The following is a 23,713-nucleotide window of genomic DNA, read 5'->3' as shown; positions in this document are numbered from 1 at the left end:
CCCTTCACTTGTAACCTGCCAAGCTCACCTTAATTATTTTTTGACTCCTTAACCACCCCTATAGATAATGCCTCTTGACATCTGGGTTGCTGTAGTAACAGGGGCTTAAATTGTTTTCCAGGAACTTGGAGTAGGCTCCAGTTCAAGCCAGCTAAAACTAGTTGCAACCACTGACCTTAAAACTGGGCCTGCACAGGTGTCTGGTGACGTCTGACGAACAACCAATCAGGGCCCAAAACCACCACCCTCAGACTATGCTAAGTGCCTCCACCTTCAAACACACATGTGACTCCGATACCTTTCCCCTAACTCCAATCTCCTTTCCCCACCCCTAAAACCACCCTGCTTCCTCATCTCGTAAGTATCTCAGGCCCCTCGCCTTCAGGGAAGTGGCTATGATATTTGTTCTCCTGGGTCCTCGTTTGGCTGTCTCGTGACCTCAGCGTCTCAGCATCTGCCTCCTGTGTGAGGGGCAGACGAGCTTGGTTTTGAAACACCGTAAGAGCGAGCTACTTTACCCGGAGTCGCAGAGCAGGGGTGCTCTTATAAAATATATCCTGCCGAAGGAACTACACGAGAAAGTAGGGAGACACCCCGGGACAAAGGCCAGAAAACCAGGCTTCTGTGCTCACTACTGAATGCAACATCTCTGGGGAAGCAGGGAGGCTGCAGCAAACCTCCCCCTGCGCACTCGAGGCTGTAATCTGATGTGGTTACAGAAAGAGAAAGCGGCACAGACCATCTGCAATGTACTCCAGCCCCAGAAAGGGCGCCCTCACCCCACCACGCCAGCACCCTGATCTCAGGCTTCCGCCCTCAGAACTGTGAGAAATAAATGTTTATTGTTTACAAGCCACCTAAAATACCCAACTGGTGTTTTGTTATAGCAGTCCCGAGGAACTAAAATAATCAGCAGTGATGTTTAGAAAATTTTGGACTTTGAAACGGAAAAAGAAAAAAGCTCATTTACAATTTGTAAGTCCAGACCATAACCCTCTGACCTTCGACCCTAAATCCTGACCCTGGCCATGCCTAACCCCAACCCCAACCCTAAACCCTCACCTCGTCCCTTGCTGCCCAATTACCTTGTATTTACCCATTTTCATATTAGAAAATTGTGCCAAAAAACTACCCACAGACTCTTGTGTAGTCAGAGCAAGCCACTTTCTCTTTGGCTATTCCAACTTCCTGTGTTTAATTATGTGTGCTAGAATGGTACAGAATTCAGCAAAAACACAAATAATGAAAGAAAATACATGATTCGGGGGGGGGGGCGTTAGTTTATTTTTTAAAGATTTTTGAAAAAAAGAGTATGTAGCCCAGAATTTCAATTCCACACAGGAAACAGAAGCAATGCCAAGAAGTCTCAGGCGTCTTCACTACCTTTACAGGTACCCTTTGTGTACTGGCTCATGAAAATCTTTTGTTTCTAATTTCTTCCATTAATTCCCTGGAAGTTCCAAACTGGCAAAAATGTTTTTAAATACACAGTTGATTTCTACATTACCTACTCAATATTTATAAATTTATTTGTTTTGCCCACGTCTATGGCTTTACTACTTTAGGACAAAACTCACATATGAAAATACAGACCCCTCAGAACACAGCAGTCAGCAGTTGTCTAGAATGTGGTTTACAAATACAGAGCTTGCAGCCAGCACAGACTATACATAATTCATCTATTTGAAAACAGAAGTAGTGTCCCACACCAAACTCTGGTGTAAGATGCTTAAGCACACGAAAATTCACTTACGATTCTCCTTTATGTTTACAAGATAAACAGCAAACCACTGCACATATATTATATCTATATATTTTTTAAAACAAATTCTGATCTAAAAAATCACAAACCAACAATACATAAATACAAGATGTTAGGAAAGGTTTAACATACATAGGGGAAAACATGTCTTACGCACTGTAGAGAGTTTTTACAATCTAGCATAAAGGCAAATACGGTTTTGAAAAAAAAATGAAATCCATATAGGGGAAAATCAGTCAAGCCACCTAATAACAGATTTCATAGATACCATTTATGTAATATTATCTCCCAAACGTCCACGTATTGCAGAGGCCTCTACAAGTCAATCAGAATAATGTCAATAAGACCTGCAAACTGAAGTGTCAGCAGATAAACAGAACTCATGCTCCTCCTCTGAAAGAGGTTTGACTTCCAGTTAAAAAGCAGGTAAACACAACTATGAAGTAAATTTCTTTACAACAGCTTAAATTTACACATCTAGGGCAATTCAGACGTTTTCCCAGCTATGCACGCACACAGCGTTCTGTGACGAAATGACTCGGTTACTAAAAAACAGAAGCATAAAAGGTAAAAAATATAACTAGAACTCAGTTAAGCTGGTGAAACCAGCAACACCCATGAAGCTAAGGGATACAATTAATCACAAACTCTGGACGATGAATCCTCCAACAGCACTGATTCTGGGTTTACTGTTAACATTTCATACTGGTCTTTGGGTAAAATTAAAAAGTCTGAAAAGAACCAAAGTTTTGGAAGAAGCAGTATCACCGGTAAACATGCTACCACCTGCCTGACCTGATGGCTTTTTCTTCCAGACCCGTGACCTGATGAAGGTAGAAAGTTAGGCCTGGAGAAGACAGTTTCCAAAGTCACTGAGAGTTAAACTGTTCTAATGAAATGGAGCTACTAAAATACATGTTTGTTCTTAAGAAAAACTACAAAACTAATGAATCTTTTTCTCCAGAATTATAAAAGATAAAATCTACCAATCAGTATTACAATGATTACAGAAAAATAGCCAACTGAATTTAAAAAAAAAAAAAAAAAAAAAAGGTTCGGGCTGCCTGTACTATGGCCCCCACCCTACTTCCTGCAACCAGCATCTTCCACCTGTGCTGAGGACTAAGCAGGCAGTACACCCGCTACTACTGAAAGTAGGATCAACAGTCAGCCCTGACCCTGGGGGGAGTAACACAGTTCATTACATTCGCTTTAGTCCTCAGGATATGCTCTGAGGCGTTACCCAGTACTGGTTCTTTTAAAGGTAACAAAACGTGTCAGGAAAACACTCCTTGGAATTCTTCTGGAATTCCAGAAAGACACCTGGCACTTGGATACTTAAGTTCCTCCTCCCACATCACAATTTTTCTTTCTTAAAATTACAACTGACGACTCGCATTAAGATTTAATTAACTTTCTTAAAATAAGGGAAGGCTTTTCAACGTCTCCCCCTCTAGATAACTAAAGGTTCAGTGAAACTCAGTGCCAGAAATTAAGTGGCTGATACGGTAAAATTCAAACCTGGACACAGGTGTCCCACCCAGAAGAGGTTTTACACACTTATGCTTTGTCTCGCATTCTGTAAGCAACACAGGTTAACTTCAACCTCAGTTTTCACTTTTGATGCAAATATGGGCACCTCCCGTGAGAGCAGGTCAACAGCCGTCTCCATGCGAGACCGCAGCGTTTCCTGAGAGCGGAAAGGCACCCCTTCTCCAGGAGATCCTCCCCCTTCTGAGAACACGTTCTCCCTACAACTGCTTTCGTCGGTCAGACTATGTTTAAAGAAATCAGACCAATGAATGAAACTCTAGAGGACAGTCAGGAACAGACCAGAAGCAGAAACACAGAGTGTGGAGCTGCTCCTTCCCCGCTGCACCTGCTCCAGGCGGCCCTCGGGGCGGAAGGCCGCCTGTCCCCGAACCACAGACTTACTTTTCCCTGTAATAAAGCAGGTAGTATTTCAGGGGGTCTGGCAGCGGGAGGCTCAGGACCTTCTCACGCAAGAAGTTCACCGGGGGGTCTGGCTTTGTTTCTGATGGGGTTTTCACCTCTTCTTCCCGCCGGTCCTCCTCCAAGTCTTCACAGCTGGTATCATCAGAGGGGTTGGAAACCCGACTGGCAAAGACCTCCTTGTCCAAAAAGACAATGGTTTCCATGCGGCGGCGGCGAACTCGCCTCCGTTTGAACTTGGGAGTGTTCTTCAGCCCATTTCCGGCTTTGTTCACCGTTTCCTGGTGAATGACCTTTTTAATGGTGCCCCGGATGGCAATGCGTGCCAGGTCCTGGAGGCTGCGAACTGCCAGGGGTGCTGTGGTACAAAGAACGAGACCGTCAACGTCCCTACACGTCTGAGAAGACCCTGCGTCACCTTCATCCACTGGCACATTTACAAATACGGTGCGAGAATACGGGTGTTCTACGTAAATGTTAACTACTGCTCTCATCTGCATTCACACGGTAGGTTCCAAAGATATTTTCAAATACACTAACCCTTATTAAACGAGATGAGAAAAGGAAGCAACATTGCTCGCCTAATCAATCAGTGGTAGAATAAAAACCTGAGTCATGGTTTTTTGGTTCTCTGGCAACCAGTTTCATTACCCTATTCACTGTGATCACTGAGGCATTCCGTCTCATCCTCACACAGACACTGCAGGGCTCCACCATTCTTTTATCTATTTTAATTTTTCATAGTACCTTAGAAATTTAGTATTTGTTCCTTTTTTATTACAACAGAGACAAAGCAGTTCCAAAACATTTTTAAGAAGAATGAAAATCTCAAACCACATAAAGGAAAAATAAAATCCGGCAATTAAATTAAAGCTCAACTGAATGGAGGCAAGACACACGTGGTGACATACAGGCTTTTCTGAGGGAAAAGAGTTACAGGGATTGTGTGTTTAAATACATTAAACTGAAAATCAGCATCACTCTTTACTTCCCGGGACCTAACTTCTCCAAATAACAACCTACCCCATAGGGAGGCTCCTATGCTGCCCAGGTCACAGGCCCCCACCTCTGCTGCTCTGCCCGCTGCTCCACCGTCCCTGCTCCCTCCTCCAGGACATCCGGCACTTACCCGCTCCTGAGCACCCCTCGTGGCTTCCAACTCCAAGGCCACAGCCTTTCCTCCTCTCACCCCCCCGTGCTGTTGTCCTGAATCGACTCCTTCCCAGGCCAGGTCTCCCACCTGCCAGCTCTGGCCCCTCCAGCTCTCCCCCAAGGTGTCCCCTGGCCCAGGTGTCTCTTGCTACCTCTTCCTCATCCACCCAGCCTAGCAGTGCTCCCTTGAGAGGCCCCCTCTGCATACGCCTGTTAGTCCTCGGCTTTACATCCATCCCATGGCTTCAAGTGATAGAGACTAGCCAAAGGCTCCCAGGATTCTCATCCAGTCCTGACATGTGTCTGAGCCTCCCACAAACCAACACCCAAAACAGAGGGCAGACACCCCAGGCTCCCACATCCTTCCTCAGAAAGGCCCCACGTGCCTGCTTGAGTCCTCGCCACTGTGGAGCCAGGCATCTCAGTCTCCGTCTTTATCTCCTGCCCGGAAAACTCCAACAGCCTCCTAACTGGTTCCGGCCTCGGTGTGAGAGCTGCCCCTGCCTACCTGTTCAGCACACATCCACGCCCTCACGACTTCTATACGCACTGTCTCCACTCACGGTTGTTCTACTCCATTGTCTTCACCAACATGACTTTCCTGGTCTAGAAAACGCTGGCCCAGGAAGATAAAGTTGCAAGTAATTGGACAGTTCACCTCAGGAGCCCTAAACAGCATCACATGATGTTCAACAGGCCACAGTGGCACTGAGCCTTGGCCCCACCGCCCGCACCTTGGGGTGCTTCCACATCGCCATGATTCTCACCCAGATGTGATCAAGCCCCCACACCAAGACACATCTTCAGCCAGACCCCCAAAAAGCCTCACAGATCCCCAGGTGTGCCCTCGCCTTGCGAAACTCTGCTCAGGCTCTGGAAGGTGGTGCCCGGCCCCACTACCCGCAGCCAGTGTTTGCTCAGTTATTCTGGTGGGGTTTTCAGAGAGCACACTGACAAACTCGTCCTCCCCTTAAAAAACATGACAGCACTCTACATGATGAACTCAGGTCTAACCCTCCTCCCCATCTAGCTCCTCCAAAGACCCCACTCTGACCACACCGGGGCATCCACATCAGGCACTCGGCCTCTGCTGATGCTTCTCTCTCTTTCTTCCCTCTTTAGGTAGTTCCTTTTCACCCCTGAAGACCAAGCACAAACGTCCTGAAGTAACCCAGAAGAGGCTAAAATGGGTTATAATTTTTAAGTGCCTAAAAGTCACTTATGAAACTTTCCATTGGGTGGAAAATGCTCCTTAACACCGAAAGGCTCCTTATGAATTTTACTTCCCGTCAAATCTTAACGTAAAAAGATCTAAGGGTCGGCAGGCTCCTTGTACTTACGTAACTGGACGAGCCTTGACTTCCCCGGCTCTGAATGGCAGGGCTGGATCAATGGAGCAAAAGAAACGGCCAGAATCTTTTTGGTTTCCCAAGCAGAAGGACCAGTACGAGTTATCTTAGTCAACTACCCCAAAGACAAAAACGAGAATATTCAAAAAGTTTGACTACTGGTAGCTTACATGTAAATACAATCGTTCCCATATACAATCTAAAAAAACACAGAGACGCTGATAATGAAATGACCTGACAATACGGGCTCTCTAATATGATATGACATGAATTACACATAGCTTATTGATATTCTTGCAAACACGTTTAGCCTGAATATACTCAAGCTTCTAGTACAGGAAATACATCTGATACAGAAAGAGGTTAAAGTTAACAAGAGAGGAGACAATCAGATAAGGAGAGTGGGGATTCTGATATGACAAATTTCTTGGACTCTCCAAAAATGTCAATGTTGAGGGAAACATAAGGAGACGGGGGCTATTCTAAAGCAAAAGTCATCCAAGACATACACAAAACCACCTGCAATGCTTCAACCTAGACTGAACCCTGGGCTGTCGGCTCTGGTGGACGGGACTGTGAAAAGACCTTCCTGCAGTGACTGGGAACTCATGACTCCACCAGGGGGCAGAAACTATTGCAGCCAGTGCTGCTTCCTTCAAGGTGGCCTGCCACCTCAATGTGCAGGAGCTCACTCTCACTGGCGTGGGGTGCATGCGAATATGCTTAAATGAGCTTCCCAGTGACATCACCCCATGACATGCGGAGTCAGCCAGCTCACACACCGCAGTGCAGGGCATCAAAGAGTTCTGTGAATCATAGCAAAGGGGCACCAGGAGGACCAGGTCAGACCCCACAGTCCTCCTGTGTGTTCTGTGACTGAGCCCGTCTCCAAATGGCCCAAACAGGTCACAGTCCTATTTCTGGTCAGCTTTGACACGCCAAGATTATTGCTCTCTTGTCTAAAAATATCTAAGCCAGCAAATCCTCTAAAAACTGAGAATCTGTGTCCTGGATCTTAGAGCTGGAAGAACCGAGTGGCCATGTACTAGATGAATTAGATAAACATCATCAACTTACTGCATTCTTGTATACCAGCAAAATCTTTTTTTTGAAAACCTTTTCTTAAAAGGAGAATTTCTAGTTTTAATGAAATATTTGAGTATAATCAGTAAACTACACATCCCTCTGTCCTGTTCTACATAAGCTAGTGAAAACTGAACAGATGTCTTCAGTCCCCAAAGTAATCCAGACGTTAACACACGTCCAATAAAGAAGTCCAGTTATTTCTGCAATACAACGAAGATTTCGAAAGTCACTTGTAAGTAAACATGTATTTAAAACAGCATTTTGAGAAAGAGGAGCAAACGTGGGGACGTGAGCCTTGTCACACAGGACGAGCTACTAAACAGCAGGCAGGACAGTCAGCAAGGCCTCTGGCCAGCAGCTCTTCCATGCTGAGAGCACTGCCCTTGAAACGACAAATGGCAACAGTTAAAATATAGAGGATTTGATCAAGCACTTCCGGAGGAAGTCCTGGATATAGACAAAAACTAAGAAAAAGAATATCCACAGAACAATATATGCACAGGCTCTTCACAGCAGCACTGCGCCTAACAGCAAAAGGCTAGAAAGAACCCAAATGCCCATCAAAAAAATTACATTTTATATATCAACAAAAATTTTTTAAATAAACAAAACAGGGCCAAAAAAGAATTCCTAGTTAGAATGAACATCAAATACTTAAAACAATAAATGATGTATAAAACTTAAAACTACCATTTCTGGGTGGGTGGATGGAGTGTAAAAAAGGGCATGCACCTTCACTGAAGGAGGTTATCAAGAGATGTGTTTGCCTCCATCCTTTTAAATGAAAGAGACCAAAAAGAAACCAAAAAACATTTTTTTAAAAAGTTACCTACAGGTGAAGGGAGCAGGGTGGAGGGGACACGCGTGGAGGAAAATTCTGAGTACCCCTTATTTAGACTTTGGACTCTAACTACTTTACACAGTTATGGTACCTAAAATGTCCATCCTTCAAAACTGAACAAAAAGCGATCAAATGAGCCGTGTCAAGCCAGTGCCATAACTTCACAGGGAAGCACCATTTCCAGTGACATTAAGTGTAACAACTGTACGTCTCCAGTGGAACATAAGGACAAACGCACCACACCCACCAAAAAAAAATTCTGAACCAGTTTCAGATCAGAAATCAGATGGCTGATGATGACAGTGCTACACACTGCAGACAAACAGTGCATGGGGGGGGGGGAGGTCAGGACTTGCAGCGAGAGAAAGGTAACACTGACGTAAGACTGAAAAGGTGAGAAAAACCCTCTGGTCCTGATTCTGAGTTGGAAGTACCAATGGGGATTTATGGCGTATTTTCTCTCCAAAACAACAAACCAAACAAAAACGCGTGCACATGTACGCAAACTTCCTAGCTATTGATACAGCATCAAAGATTACCCACAACGTGACAGATGTGGTCTCTGGACACCAATTCCTACTGAATTAAAAATGAGAATAGGAATCCTCAGAAATGGTCAATTCCAAGTTGGTGGTAAAAAAAAATTATACAAAATAAGTGTGGAACATCTTTTCTTACCAGAAAGCAACACAGCTCTCAGAGACGACTGAGGTTGTATCAGAGCCCAAAGGCCAGTTTGGGGAGGCTCCCACTGGCCAAGGTGGGGCAAGCTGAGCTTCAGTAAGAATCAATACAATGATTAAAATATTAAGTATGCTTAAATCGATGAATTCCTTCTGAAACTAAAAAAATCAAATAAAACCTCATTGGTCACTATCTTTAGCAGATGCTAGAAAACCAGTTATTGAGAAAACTGATCAACAAAGGTTATGTATGAATCAGAATTCTCCTTATAAAGTAAACCTCAGGGTAACCAAGTAAGTAACGAGGGCATTTCTCTTTACATAAGCATTCTACCTACTAAATGAAGAGAAACAACAGAATCAGAATGCATTATTCTGCAGCCCTTAATGAAATACTGGATCAGGACCACAGTCACGCTGCCGGCATCAGAGAGAAACGGCAGGCGTGACGTCTCACACACGGAAATACGTCATGATCCTGGTGAGGATTCCTGCACCCTTTCTCTCCCCCAAAATAAATCACACCAGAACCTAATCAAGTCTTCAGATCCAACCACCAATTTATAGGGGATACAGAGGCCATAAAGAAGAATCTGCAAAACATCACCACAGAGGAAAGTAACCTCCAAATCAAGGCTGCAGGAAACTGAAAGACTAATGACCTGATTTCTTTAACAAAAAGACTGCAAGAAAATAGTAAAAAAAGAAAGAAGGAAAACTTACAGATTAACAAACACTGAAGAGCACAGTCCATAACCCTAAACGGAGCCTCATTCAAATACCTATTCAACCCAATATTGAGCACAATCAGGAAAATCTCAAGGCTGGTTGGACATTTGAAGATATTAAGAAATTACTATTAATTTTTTAGGCTGATAATGGTTTTGTGATGCTGTTTTAAAAAAAAAAGAGCCCTTACCTTTCACAGGTACAAACTGAACTATTTATGGATAGTTTTTTTTAATTAAGAACATTCACTACAGCCTTTATATCAACAGTGGAAGACCACACACCTGACGAGCAGCTGCAGGATCGGAGGGTGCACTAAGGCGACACTCCAACAGGCTGCCATGCAAGCGCCAAAAACGACGAGGTGGGACGCCAAGCGACCTACAATCATACTCAAGGCCTCTGTTACTAACACACCTTGACTTCTAAACCACATGTACAACAGCCTTTTTTTAAGAGGGTATAAACTAAGAGAAAAATGCTACAAGAATCACACACTAACAGTCACTAGGGATTGTGAGCAGTTTTTCTTAATGTTCATCTCTTCTGGATTTTCCAAAATAAATGATATGATTACTTTTCAAAAAAAGTGAATTAAATGCCAACATTTAAAAACTGGAGAAAACTACACCAAAATGCACAATCTTCTAATGGTTATCATTTCTGTTTTCCTTCGTTCTTTGTGACTGAGAAATTCTTCCTGACCAATTCATGTCTAATTAACTTGCTCATTTATTACAATTTGTTTTTCCCAGTGAAACACAGTATCTAAAATATACAGAAGCATGCGTGGACAAACATACTTGGACAAGATTCCCACCAAGCAAGGGATTCTAAAGATACTCACCACCATGGAATTTAAGTCGGACAAACGGTCAGAACAGGATTACTCTAACAATTTTTTATACATGTACAATAATTCTAATACTAGAACAAGCATGACCGAGTAGTTACGGAGGAGGGGGAAGAGGAGGAGGGAAGAAAGGAGGGGGGGGGGAGGGAGGTGGGTCAGGGCCCATAGTGCAGGCTCTGGGAGGCCCACCTGAGTCTGTCCCGGCCCACCCAGGCGTCTTTGTGACCTGCACCTGCCTGCTTCACCTGTGAAGTGGAAGGAGTGGTTACGAGGGTCACAGGGGAGATGTACGTCAACTCCCCAGAACAGACCCTGGCGGAGGGGTGAGTGAGCAGAAACGTGGGGTACAAAGGGTCTGACCTTCTCCTCCAGCGGCATGACGAGGATGCCCCCGACTTTGAGCAGCCCCTTCATGTAGTCCTCGTGCTCCTTCTGCACGCCGGCCCCGCAGTACACCCGGTCATACTGAGAGCGGTCCGGGGAGATCTCCAGGCAGTTGCCAGTGACAAAGGAGGGTTCGCAGAAGTCAAACCTGAGAGTGAGAACGTTTTCCACACCTCAACACACCACAGTGCAGCAAGTCTACACAGCACCTCTATGCTAAACACAGTCCATGTTCTCACTGCACGATCCCACGGCAATTTAATAAAATTAGAGCCAGAAGCCGGAAGCCAGAATTCGGAACGGATTATACCGTTAATAAGCAGAACCCTAGAAATTCCAAACAAAATACTATGAAATTCGGTATCATAACCATGATCCAAGCTTAAATCACCCAGGTGCCAATCATCACTATCTTTGCTGTTTTTATTATCTTATTATCTTTTACTATTTCATTCAAGATCTACTAACTGAGTGAAATGAGGGAAAAATATATTTGGTTTTTCTAAAACTTTTAGTCCCTAAAGTAAGAACTTTAATGCCTTACTTTAAAAATGGCAAGATCTAGTTTTATGCTACCATTTAAAGACAAACGCAACAATTCTGTTTTAGAAACAAGCAGATGATAAAATGTTGTCTCTACTGGAAACATGAAAACTGAGAAAAATAAACATTCTATTTCCTTCTCTTACTATATTGGTGAGGAATCACCTTGACGTAGGTATCATGGTTAAAAAAACTTGAGGTCCTCAGAAACAAAAAATATTTTTTAAATAATTAGAACAGATACATGTATCTCCCTGAGTCTCTGTCACATAAATATGAGGACCAATAAACTGGTTTCTTTCCATCTAATCCCAAGTTGAAGCTATAACTGACAGCAGGCCTGTGGACAGACTTGACCTCACTTGTCAAAGCTCTCGCTCGTCCTGATGAAGAAGTCTAGCTTCTGCTTCGCATATTCTGTTACATCTGAGTGAAGTTCCACCCCGTGGTTCACACCAAAAGGACCTAAAAGTTTCAGGATAAGAAAACATTCAGAATTAGGGCAAGAACTCTTACTCTTCATTTTGTTATTTCATCAAATGCAATGCATTTGACTTAGCATGTACACCTACAGAAATTCACACTATTGGGCTTAAGTCACCCAACCTAATCTCTAAGCACACAGGTGAGCGTCTGCTCACCACATCGTAAACACTCTTCCCTATAACATTACCGACTCCCAGCCCCCTAAGTCTGGGCCTCTCTGTTCTCAAACTTCCAAACAATCATTTGAAAATGTAAAAAAGCAAAGTCTGAAACCAAAAGTTCAAGTCCTTACTAATGAATTAAAGAAAAAACATGTGTTTGCAAACAAACATAGGCCTGTTTTCCATCAAAGGTATCCCCAAACACTCAAGATGTGGGCATTTCAATAATCGTCACAAAGTAGGTTTTAATCATCACCATCCAGAAAAACCCCATAATTCCAAAGTCACAATGAAACATTTTTTAATCAAAGGAAATTTATCAGTAATTGGATATAAAACTGTGAGAAAAGTTAGGAGACCACTTAGTGATGAAAATGCTCCCTCCGCACACAAAAGCTTCGGAGTTCAATCGCAGTGAGAACCACTGACTCAAACAGCTGAGGTGACTCTGTGTTGTCAGAATCCAAGCAGGCAAGACCACCTGCGTGATGGGGGGCAAGGACAGTGCCCACCCCTCTGGAGGGTGGGGTCCTCCGCGCTGGGGGGCGCTGGCCGCAAGAACCTCAGGCACAGAGTCTGCCCTGCACCCTGTTCCGAGGGGTGCCTGCGTGGAGGTGGATGTAAAAACTCACCAAGTTCCACATTTCAGGCTTGTTAGTTTACTGCAGGTGAGTTATCCCTCAACTTTACAGAACTCTGCATGTGAAAACGATCAGGACATACAGGACTTTATCCAGAAGACACACTGAAGCCACAGTGTAGCAAGCAACCCGAGAGCCCACCAGAAATACCAGTTAAGTGAGCACCCCTGTGCTCACGCATGCCTGCCTCTCGACACGTGGGCTCAGTCTGGTCCTTCCTAGTGTGAGAGCCGCCACCCCAGGCCACGGCTTCCCTGGCCCCCGGACCCCTCACCTGCCCCCTCAACACCTGTCACACACCAAGCTGCTGCGAGGACTTTCTCCCATCCAACACACCCTACTTGAGAAGTCACATTTCCACTATTTACAACATCAGATTCAAACTATTCCACTTTCAGTCCCCACTGCTCTCTTGGTCACTTGCCGGAGTTGGAGAAAATTTGCCTTTATTTCCCACTCATCATATTTTCAACAGCCCCTCACCCTGTGTCAGACACAGTTCTAACGACAGATACAGGACACAGTCCCCGTTCCCAAAGAAGCTTCACACTAAACAGAGCAGTAACACACACCCCCTAACCCGCCGCAAGAGAAGGAGACTAAATGAGGAGGAAGTCCAGGGCCTCGGGGGAAGGGGGGGGGAGGGCAGGATGGTGGCACCAAGGACACAGCACTGAAGCCGGTCCCCACCCCACCCCTAGGCAGACCAGCTCCTGCACACACTCTGCTCCTGAATCACACGCACTTTGGGTTTAGCGCACGCGCCACTAGCTCTGAAGTAGGGGTCATGCCCTCCCCTTGCCCATTAAAACCCCAAGAAACGAGTGTCCTGAGCAAAGGAGAGGAGCCCACAGAATGAGCACACGAGTGTGACAGAAAAAGGACAAAGTTCAAGGCCAGGGAGAAGGCAGCTGGGGTCAGAAAGAACAAGGACCCCTGCGTCAGAAGAAAGACTTCAGGCCTCACATTTGCAGGCACTGGGAGGCCAACAAGGTTTTCACCCTGGGGTGATCTGCAGGAAGCAGTGCGAAAGGTAAATAAACCACAGCGGGGGCCCAGGACACACAGCAACAGTCCAGTGCGTGCAGCCTCCCCTATAGATCCCAGACGTCTACCTGTGAAGGCGGACTCTCAAGTTACCTCCTTCAAATACATCAAAGCAGTACGTAGTGCCCATTTCCACTAAAAACACAGCTTTCCTTCCTTCAAATGCTCCTCCCCCAACACCTAGTGAAATTCCCAGGAAAGGAGGGGCTCAGAAAAGAGAAGCAACACCACCAAGTTGCAAGCCGTCTCTTTACAACTCCCAGGAAAAGTCAAGCGCAGCATCACTGGAGGTTTATCTTAAGTCATCTTTTCCGAAGCATTTGGTTCTTTCAACAGCATTTATGATCTGATCAGTTTGATGATCCGTTCCCCCTTCCCCAAATTCCACCTATCCTTATAGCTCCTCCAACTTCCCAGCTCCCATAAACGGAATTATAATGCACTAATTCTAGAATGATGGCTCTCTTCGCAAAGCAGTCTCAATCCAAATTAAGTTCAAAAAGCATTTAGCTTAAAAAAGATACACATTTAATAATCTGAGGGTAGCAAATCTAGCCTAAAACCAAATGATCAAAATCTCAAAACTTCACCAAGTTCCAAAGTATATGAACTTAAAAACAAAAGATTTCATTCCATATCCACAAAAAGCAACTGTTACTGCTAAGATTTTCTAAAGCAGCTGTAACAGCTACAAAGAAACAAAGTCCTGATGTACCTGCCAATGATTACATATAACTTTTAAGTTGTTACTTTAAATCTCCAATATTCAGAATCTTACAATGACTTGATAATAACATTAAGATATTTAAGCCAAAAACTTTGCTATTTCACACACCCTATCTGCTCCAACATCCAAAAGGATGCAAACCCCCAGCACCCAGCACCCAGGGTCCGGCCTCTGCCCCTTCCACCCGAAACCGCTGCAGCAGCAGCTCCAGCCCACCTCCTCCTCAGAGCTACCTTGGAAAGCACAGATCAGCTCCTATCCCTCCACTCACGAAACATTCCACCTTGCTCAGAGGGAAAACAGACGCCTTCCCCCGCTATCACATTTTGCGCAATGCTGGAATTCAGTAAATCCTGTTGTCTGATCATGTGTTTCACTATTAAAAACGGCCAGTTCCCATGTACAGTCTCACAACTTACTTGTTTGTGAGACTAGGCTAAGTGGCTTCAAATAAGAGAATTCATGAAACCCTTCCCATTCCTGGAATTCATTTAAAAATAAGCAACTTACAGGTAATAACTCTTTTAGTATTAAAACAACAAAACAAACAAAAACTGCTTGAAAGAACTTTAGCTCCCAGGGGACTTCAAAGTTGATGATTCCCTGTTTAGAGACAGAATGAGAGGGCAGGTGGGGAGCTTGTATTCATCAAGAAATCACCGCAAGGCCCAGATCTACACAATCTCCAGGTCCTCCGCTGTCCAAAATGAGGGTGTGCGGAGTAGACACTGGTGGTGCGGGCGGGAGGGACGGGGAACAGAAGGGGTCCCTCTGGAAAACTCAGGGCCCTCCCGCCACCACCCACCTGTGACTGAGTGGACAGCACAACGCTGGGAAGGCCAAGGGCAGGCCTCTCCTGAACCGAGACAGAACCAGACTCACCGAGGATAAGCCCCACCATGGAGCTGAGGTAGCCAGTGCCACTGCCCAAGTTCAAGAACGAGAGGCCGGGCTGCAGGTCCAGGGCCTCCATCACCTCCGAGTAGATGCACGGAGCAGAGAGGTGGATGTTGCCGTGCTTCCACGCCAAGTCTTTATAGGCATTTTCCTTAAATTCCTCCAGATAGTAATCTGCGCGGTCAACAGCTCGGAAGGCCTGCTCCACCAGCTCAGTCCGGATGTACTGCGCCTCCTTCAGGTTGTCTATCAGCTCATCATTGTCCTCGCCGGCACTCACGGCACCCCCCATCCTCACACGCGCAGTGGCAGGGCTGCGGCTGGACCGGTGTACAAGGAGCCGAGCAAGTGAAAGGTCAGAGCAGAGCAACAGAATCCTAAACACATACCAACCTCAGACTCCGAACTCTGAAAATACAGATGGAATATATTTGGTCAAAACCCACTCGACTCTTCTCCACTCCCAAGGATGCCAGTTTCAAAACAGGAAAAAAAAAAACCTCAAAAAAAAAAAAAATTTGAAACTCAACCATGTCCATCCAGAAATAAGTTTGTACTTTATAATATCAACTGAATACAAGTGAACTTGAGATACCTAAAACTTAAAGACATCATTAATGAATTCAATACTTCACTTTTGAAAGTCACCATTTTAGAAAGTTCAAGTATTCAGGATCAAAATCATCTTGAATGCTGACCCATCTTAACAGGGATATAACCACGTATGGCAAAATCATTGAATGCAAACATGAAGAGACAGTAAGTATGTCTATAAAAATTCATGCTAATATTAACTTCTTTGACTATTTCAAGCGCTGTTGATCTTTTTCTTGGAAATAAATCTTTAAAAGCAAAAAAAAATTTTAATTCGGGTAAATAACAAATACTAAAAAGTTATTCATTGTTCGTTTGAAATTCAAATTTAACTGTTGTCCTCTGTTTTATCTGGCAACTTCACATCCACATCCACATCAGTATCAAGTCAGACAATCCATGCAGTCTTTGACTTGGACATCCTGACATACAAATTTCAAGCAAAAACAACATCCATACAAGTCTCTTCCCCGATGGAACAGACTGCGACAAACTCCTTATTGTAACAAGTACAACATGTGTTTCCAGGCTACAGCTTAGGAGCAGGAGAAGCCGCTACCACAACAGCCGAAATCCCTCTGAAGGGCCTGCTGTCCAACCTCCCAGCTCTTTAACAATAAAACGTGCATTTCTTACCTTCTTCCCAATTGCCTTCAAGAAGAAAAACTAACAGCATGTGTTCCCCTTTGAGCCGACTACTAACATACAAGGAACATTCATCTAATTCATCAAGGAAAATGCCCCTTCATCTGTAGAGGTTTTACTCTTCCTAAACTATAAAAATATATTTTCCAAGTTTATACTTACCCCACGTAACCTTTACTTCACATAAAATGGTAATGTTTTACAAAACATTTGATATAAATTGTTGGGGGATGAAGGAAAACACCAGACATCACATAAGCTGACTGTTTTTCTGAGTCAGGACAATGTCCATAACACTGTACTTTCATTATTAACGTTTACACCTGTTTTCCCCCTCACAATCCTGGGAATTCTACCAGCGGAACAAGAATCATAAAGAAATACTGAGGTTAGAGATTCCATACACACACCCCAAGCACAAAACTGGCAATTGTGGTGGGAGAGGTGTTCCCAGGAATGAAAGTAATGAGAAGGATGAATCTTCATCTTCACACAAGAAGAACACAAAATGTGTGAACGGTGGGGCTTAATGTTCTTCCACTGTATGGCTAGAACAGTTCATCCTCATCATCAAGATTTTAAAGGTGAGTATTAGACAAATCACCAGGACAGTCCAATTGTTAGACTGTCATCCCCACTTTAAGCTGTTTCAGAGCCCTTGCTATGTTGCAGTTCATGGCCAGTTAACTTAGATGGGATAAAGTGCTAATGAGGTCAAGTCTAATCCTGGATAAGCCAACTTAGTCCTGAGGCTAAAGTCTACACCCCTAGCCTAGGACAGTAATCTCAAAATTTGGGTCACTAGTTAGAAGTAGAGTCATGTTTGGCCACTCAAGGGTCTACTGAGGAAAAGATCTGGTGACCACATATGCCACACAGCGGCTCTGAAAGCCAGCTCTACCTCAAAACAAACCAAATGCCAGTTGGGCATGTTCCATTTTCTACGAAGTGTTGAATCCGTAGTTTCAACTTTGCCTCACTTTGAAAGTGTATTCCACATGCAAAGGCTAGCTTTTTTTTTTTTTTCATAGCAGCACCATTTATTTTTTTAAAACATTTTCTTATTGAGTTATAGTCATTTTACAACGTTGTGTCAAATTCCAGTGTAGAGCACAATTTTTCAGTTATACATGAATATACATACATTCATTGTCACATTTTTTTTGCTGTGAGCTACCACAAGACCTTCTATATATTTCCCTGTGCTATACAGTATAATCTTGTTTATCTATTCTGCATATGCCTGTCAGTACCTACGAATTTTGAACTCCCAGTCTGTCCCTTCCCACCCTCCTACACCTTGGCAACCACAAGTTTGTATTCTATGTCAATGAGTCTGTTTCTGTTTTGTATTTATGTTCTTTTTGTTCTTTTTTTTTTTTTTTTTTTTTTTTTTAGATTCCACGTATGAGCGATCTCATATGGTATTTTTCTTTCTCTTTCTGGCTTACTTCACTTAGAATGACATTCTCCAGGGACATCCATGTTGCTGCAAATGGCATTATGTTGTTGTTTTTTTACGGCTGAATAGTATTCCATTGTATAGATATACCACATCTTCTTTATCCAGTCATCTGTTGATGGACATTTAGGCTGTTTCCATGTCTTGGCTATTGTAAATAGTGCTGCTATGAACATGGGGTGCATGTGTCTTTTTGAAGTAGAGTTCCTTCTGGATACATGCCCAGGAGTGGGATTACTGGGTCATATGGTAAGTCTATTCCTAGTCTTTTGAGGAATCTCCATACTGTTTTCCACAGTGGCTGCACCAAACTGCATTCCCACCAGCAGTGTAGGAGGGTTCCCTTTTCTCCACAGCCTCTCCAGCATTTGTCATTTGTGGACTTTTGAATGATGGCCATTCTGCAAAGGCTAGCTTTTTGTAAAAATAGCTACGACCTTTTTACAGGCACCACCTCCAGTCACGACCTCATTTTGGCTTCACATTATGAGGCAAAATGGGACTAAGAAGTTATTTTGCTCATGATCACACACCAGTGTGCAAGAAGAGGGCTGGCACCGAAACCCAGGACTGTCCAGCCAAAGGTCACACCAAATACAGCCTTAAAAATTCTCAAGGGAGCAAAATTCTTTAACATAGAATATGCTGGTAATCTCTGTCCAAAATGAGACAAAATAACTATGTGGTAACCCTATGTGTTGCCACTGGTAGGGTGCACATGACCATCTGTAGATCTGATGTTATTATTAACTTTGCCTGGTAACCTAACACTCGCCCTCACAACTGACCATCAATGTCCTGCCACCAAAAAAAAACTGACAAAGGTGCAAAGGTACCCTTGCCAAACCAAATGTGGGTCCACAACCCACTCACGTCCACTTTTCCAAAGTAATGGCACATCATTTTTTGGATGCTGTGCTTGATTATACTTTGCAATCCTTCACATACTTCATTACCCTGCAGTAAATGGCCACAGCCCAACAGGACAACCAGACGCTTACTGCTCCTTCCAAAAACAACTGCAAGGGCACAGTGAGGAAGAAGGAGAGCAGCAGCGGGCTCAGGACTGATGACTGAGAAGTCCGTGACTGTGGTGAGGTTAACACAGCACGAAGCCCTAACAACAGGGGTCAGGAGTCAAGCCCACGCTGGGTTTGTCAGAGTACACGTGGAGGGCCACGTTCCCACCTGAATGTTGCTTATCAAAATCAGGGCAATGTGAACAAAGCAATTCATGTAGAAGATGAGCTGGGAACTAAAACCACACCTCCTGCCTGAGGAACAATGGAAGAAACTGAGGTATTTTTCATCTTGAAAACCAGAACTCTTACAAGGAAATGCAAAGGGATTTTTTTCAAATACTTGAAAGGCTGCCAGCGTATGCACTGTTCACTGGCCTGACAAAGCCAGACCAGAGGAACACACGTTAAAGAGAGAGAATTTCTACTGAACACACAGAAAAGCTTTCTAACAACCAAAACTGCGAAGACCAAAACGTTCTCAGGAGGATTCCCCAGGCCAAGCACAAGCAGGGGGAGGGCCCAGGCGCTGAACCCCACCACCTCCAAGGTCCCCCCTCACCCGAGTGTATGGTGCTCTTTCCCCCAGGCAGAGCCATAAGCTCTGAGATGTTTATAGGCACCCTTCAGTCTACTCCACGCCAGTAGCAGGGCTATTTACTTCAGCAGCTCCTTGAGCAAAGGGGGGGGGGGGGAAGAGATGACCTTTTTGAGGTGCAAACATCAACTCAAGAGGCCTGTGCCCTCGCAAACAGCAACAAAACACAGGCACCAAGCCAGCGGGGGAATGTGGAAGGAGAGAAGAGAGCAGGGGGAGGAAAAAGGAGGCGGAGGGGAGGGGAAGGGAAGGTGGGGGGAGAGGGGTAGAGAAGGGGGGAGGGAGGGGGAGAGGACGGGGGAGAGAGGAGGCCAGGAGAGGGGAGAGGGAATGGAGAGGAGGCGGGGTGGGGAGGGGCCGAGAGGACACACCGCCCCCGGCCAAGGGCGGCGGCGACCGTGACTCTACCTCCTCGCTCGGCCAGCCCGCGAGAGCGGGACCTGGCTGCTGGCCGCGCCTGCAGCTCCTCAAGCGCCCCTCGTCCGTCCGCCGAAACGCTACGCAAGCTCGACCTCCGCCGCCGTAAATATCCGCCGTCCCACTGCGCCTGCGCGCGCTACGGCCCAACTGCGCGTGCGCCCCGACCCAGCCTTAAAGGGGCGATGGCGCCGCGGTGGGCCCCACCCCGACGTCGCGGCCGACCCTGCGCTTGACAGGGATGCGGAGGTCGAAGGTGAGCGTTGTCACTTCCCGCCCCACCGCGAGCCAGGACCTAGCTGCGAGCAGAGCAAGCCGGGCTCGCTCCCGTGGAAGTAACATTCCACGAGGGGGCCAACAATTGAGGAAGAAAGGAAAACAGAGGTGACGGACAGTAACCCAGTGGCGGTGGCTGTTGTGGTTTCTGTGACACCGAAGGGCCATTCGAGCGAAGATCTGCAGGATGAGAAAGATCCAGCGGTGTCAAGAGAGGGTCCAATGGCTACAGGCCACAGAGAGCAGAAGTGGGTGGGAACCCCAGGCCGTCCCCACACCTGCGAGGGGTCCACGCAGGCCCAGGCCTGCCCGCTCACCCTACTGGGCTTTAGCGGGCTGCTGCCTCCCACCCTGCGTGTGGTGCGAGAGTGGGTGAGGGTCGCAGGTGGACCTGATCTCAGAGCAGGAAGCTGTGCTCCACAGCAGCTGGCTTGGAGATGTTCTTGGCCAGGCAGGTGGCCCCCACACAGGCTGTCTGATCAGCCCTTCCTGTGAGAGTGGTCTGGACATCAGTCCAGTGACCTTCAAGGGACCTGCCTCTGCGTTCTGGCCCACCGGCAGATCCTCAGTGTTACCTCCCCAACCACCCACAGCCGCCCTGGGGCCTCCAATCTTCTGCCAACTGGTGCCACCATCCCTTTGTAGCCAGCCTGCCCAGTAAACTCTGGAATCTGCCCATCTTCCTTCTGCTTCAGACCAAACCTCACACAGGTTTTCCAAGTGAGTTTTCAGCAGCAGAACCCTTTCCTCAAACACAGTCTTATAGGGCACCCCAAGCATTGCTGCCCTGGAGAAGAAGACTTGGGTCCCTCCTGCACCCACATTCCTCCCCTGACTTGAGCTCCACCTGGGGGCGTGGTTTTCACCACTTTCCCTGGTTCTGGGGAAGGCTTGCTTCTCCTTTGGTGGTCCACAGCCCTGATCAATGGCCCTTTGGTTGCCACCAACCTCATGACCTTCCCACTGGCTCTCAGAGTCCTTCCTACCTGGGTGCCTGTGGTTTCCTGTGACAGTTTCAAATTGCAGAGGCCCTGGAGCCATCCTTGACCCTCTCCCTGCTGGGAGGGGATACCCCTCATACACACCCTCCCCCCCTTAGCCTTCTTCCATCATCTCTACTGGGCCATGCTATAGCCTCTTCAAAGGGCTCCTGCCTCCCATCCCACCACCCCTCCCCAGGCTCTGCTGAGTGGTCTTCCTCATATATGCCTAGTATACATAATAGATAACATACCATCGGTATTCATCTCCCTAGAGTGTCATGCTAAGCACTTTACACAGGTTATTTCTGGGAAGTAGATACTAGCGTGCCCCCCGAGGAAAAGAACAGCCCCGACAATGGGAGTTGGCCTGGCTCTCGCAACAAGGCCCTGTGGCTCTCCTGCTGGACATGGGCATCTTGCAGAGGAGCTCCACAGCGATAAAGGGAGACAAAACAGGGCCACGTCATAACTGTGTCAAAGCACAGACCAAAGCCAGGTCCCTGTGCCACCAACGTGCCCTCTCCCAGTCAACAGCAGTGAGCCCTGCTCCTTGTCAGTACAGCAGAGCAGCCCTCTGCCCTGTCCCCACAGATATCATTCACTGAGTTAATCCTGCTTCCTGACAGGAGCCAGTCCGGTCAAAGCTTCCCTGTCTGTAAAAGAGATGTCAGTGTCCCACCAAAGGCCATCAGACACACCTATAGTTGGATGAGCCGGGATTATTTCTTGTCCCAGGGAGTGAGGTGCACACCATGGGGAGCTGTGAGGTGTCTCTGGCAGGTATTGGGGAACCTTACTGAAGGCTGTGGGCTTCGGTTGGGTGACTTGTGGGCCACCCATGGTTGACAGATCTGGAAAAAGAGTCCCCAGCACAGGGACAGGCGTGCAGAGCCAGAGGCAGGAATGTATCCAGTATTCGTGTGGTTGGAGCCACATTTAGGGCTCTGTTGTCATTGTCCTAGAGCTGTACTAAGACTTCCCTTGGTTCAAGTGGCCCTTTTTATTTTAAGGGTTGTGTGTGTGTGTGTGTGTGTGTGTGTGTGGTAATATATAGATAACATAAAATTTGCCATTTTAGCCATTTTTAAGTATACAGTTCAGCAGCATCAAGTTCATGCTCCTTGTTGTACAACCATCACCAACATCTATCTCCAGATTTTGTTCATCATTCCAAACTGAAACTCTGCTAAGAATCTCTGACCAAGATGGAGTGACAGAAGTCGGACTTGCCCTCTTTGCTGAAACAACAAAGAAATAGACAAAATATGTGAAGCAACAGTTCTCAGGACACTGGACATTATGTAGCAAAGCTCAGTGACTCCTGTGAAATGCAAAACCGATGGGCTGAGCCCTGCAATTGCCACCCCCCCCCCCGCCCCCACCACTCCAGGCTGCAGTGCAGAGCAGGGGCCCAAGCAGAGCCTGGAAGATGCCCTGACCTGAGGAGATAAAACTGAGACTGCAGGGCACAGGGCAGAATGCTGGTGGGGAGAGAGCTACCTTGAACAGGAGCTTGGGAGCTGCAGGAGACCACTCCAGTATCCTGTAGAGAACTAATCAGCACCTGTATGTGAAGAAACAACCCAAGTCCAGGGAAAGAATCACCTGGAAGGATTAGAGGTAATGCTGCTCACAGTCACAAGGCAGGAAGTGGTGAGGCCCCCATCAGCCAGACTGGAAAACCTCCTGGTTCAGGCGACATTGGGTAGACTGCACAGAAAGTCCTTGCCTCAGTATTGAAGAATAATTAGCCCCAGACCGGGCACTGCACAGACCCCACCTAACAGATTAAAAAAAAAGATTTGAAAGAATCAAACTATATCCTTCTAATTGTGCCCCAAAACAAATCTCAAGAATAGTTTTAAGAATGCAAAATATCCAACCCTCAACAAGGTAAAATTCACAAAATCTGGCATCTGATCTAAAATTATCAGGAGAAAAGGAGGAGAAAAGGACAACTCACACTGAGGAGAAAAATCGGGCACTTGGAACTGGCCCGAGAGCTGATGTAGATCTCAGTGTTAGGAGACAAAGACACTGACACGGCTGTTAAAGTGAATATAAAGTGTTGAAAACAGTTAAGCAGAGAAGAGAGACTCAAATATCCAGAATTGAAAATTACAATATCTCAGTTTAAAAATACACCAGATGGTTTTAGCAGCAAATTGGACACTGCTGAAGAAAAGACTGAAGACACAGCAGTAGGAACTAACCCAAATAAAACATGGAGAGAAAAGAGAATAAAAAGTTAACAGTCTCAATGACAGATGTGGACAACTCCCAGTGTCCTAATACATGTGTAATCAGTATCGCCGGAAGAAGGAAAGACAGTTTGGGACAGAAAGAGTAATTTGACAAAACAAAGTCTGAGATTTTTCCAAATTTGATGAAAACTATAAAACTCAATGAACCACAAGCACAGAAA

General features: G+C 45.8%; 1 protein-coding gene across 3 annotated transcripts; it reads right to left on the bottom strand.

Moving 5' to 3' along the window:
• Positions 1-1,264: 1,264 nt before the first annotated feature.
• Positions 1,265-20,177, bottom strand: PCMTD2 (protein-L-isoaspartate (D-aspartate) O-methyltransferase domain containing 2). Of its 3 annotated transcripts, none has more exons than XM_045516195.2 (7): positions 20,021-20,177; positions 15,280-15,702; positions 11,698-11,800; positions 10,769-10,940; positions 6,208-6,331; positions 3,698-4,073; positions 1,265-2,307 (listed from the first exon to the last, which is right to left on the bottom strand). In XM_045516195.2, exons 2-7 carry the CDS (start codon positions 15,584-15,586, stop codon positions 2,250-2,252), a joined length of 1,140 nt encoding a protein of 379 aa, XP_045372151.1. In that variant the 5' UTR covers positions 15,587-15,702; positions 20,021-20,177; the 3' UTR covers positions 1,265-2,249. The 3 variants fall into 3 exon arrangements, with proteins under 3 accessions (XP_045372151.1, XP_045372152.1, XP_010952599.1); XM_045516196.2 differs by having other exon boundaries at positions 15,280-15,614; positions 20,021-20,174; XM_010954297.3 differs by having other exon boundaries at positions 1,265-4,073.
• Positions 20,178-23,713: the final 3,536 nt, after the last annotated feature.

The sequence above is a fragment of the Camelus bactrianus genome, chromosome 19 (genome assembly GCF_048773025.1).
Source record: "Camelus bactrianus isolate YW-2024 breed Bactrian camel chromosome 19, ASM4877302v1, whole genome shotgun sequence".
In the NCBI taxonomy this organism is placed as follows: domain Eukaryota; kingdom Metazoa; phylum Chordata; class Mammalia; order Artiodactyla; family Camelidae; genus Camelus; species Camelus bactrianus.
Note: the sequence above shows the minus strand (reverse complement) of the source record. Positions and strands in the feature narration are given on the sequence as shown.

Excerpts from the sequence above, each read along its gene's own strand:
- PCMTD2 (XM_045516195.2), bottom strand. The coding sequence starts at position 15,586 with ATGGGGGGTGCCGTGAGTGCCGGCGAGGACAATGATGAGCTGATAGAC. Across the intron at positions 11,801-15,279 it reads CATGGTGGGGCTTATCCTCG|GTCCTTTTGGTGTGAACCAC; the intron begins GTGAGTCTGGTT and ends TGAAACTTTTAG. Across the intron at positions 10,941-11,697 it reads ACGAGCGAGAGCTTTGACAA|GTTTGACTTCTGCGAACCCT; the intron begins GTGAGGTCAAGT and ends TCTCACTCTCAG.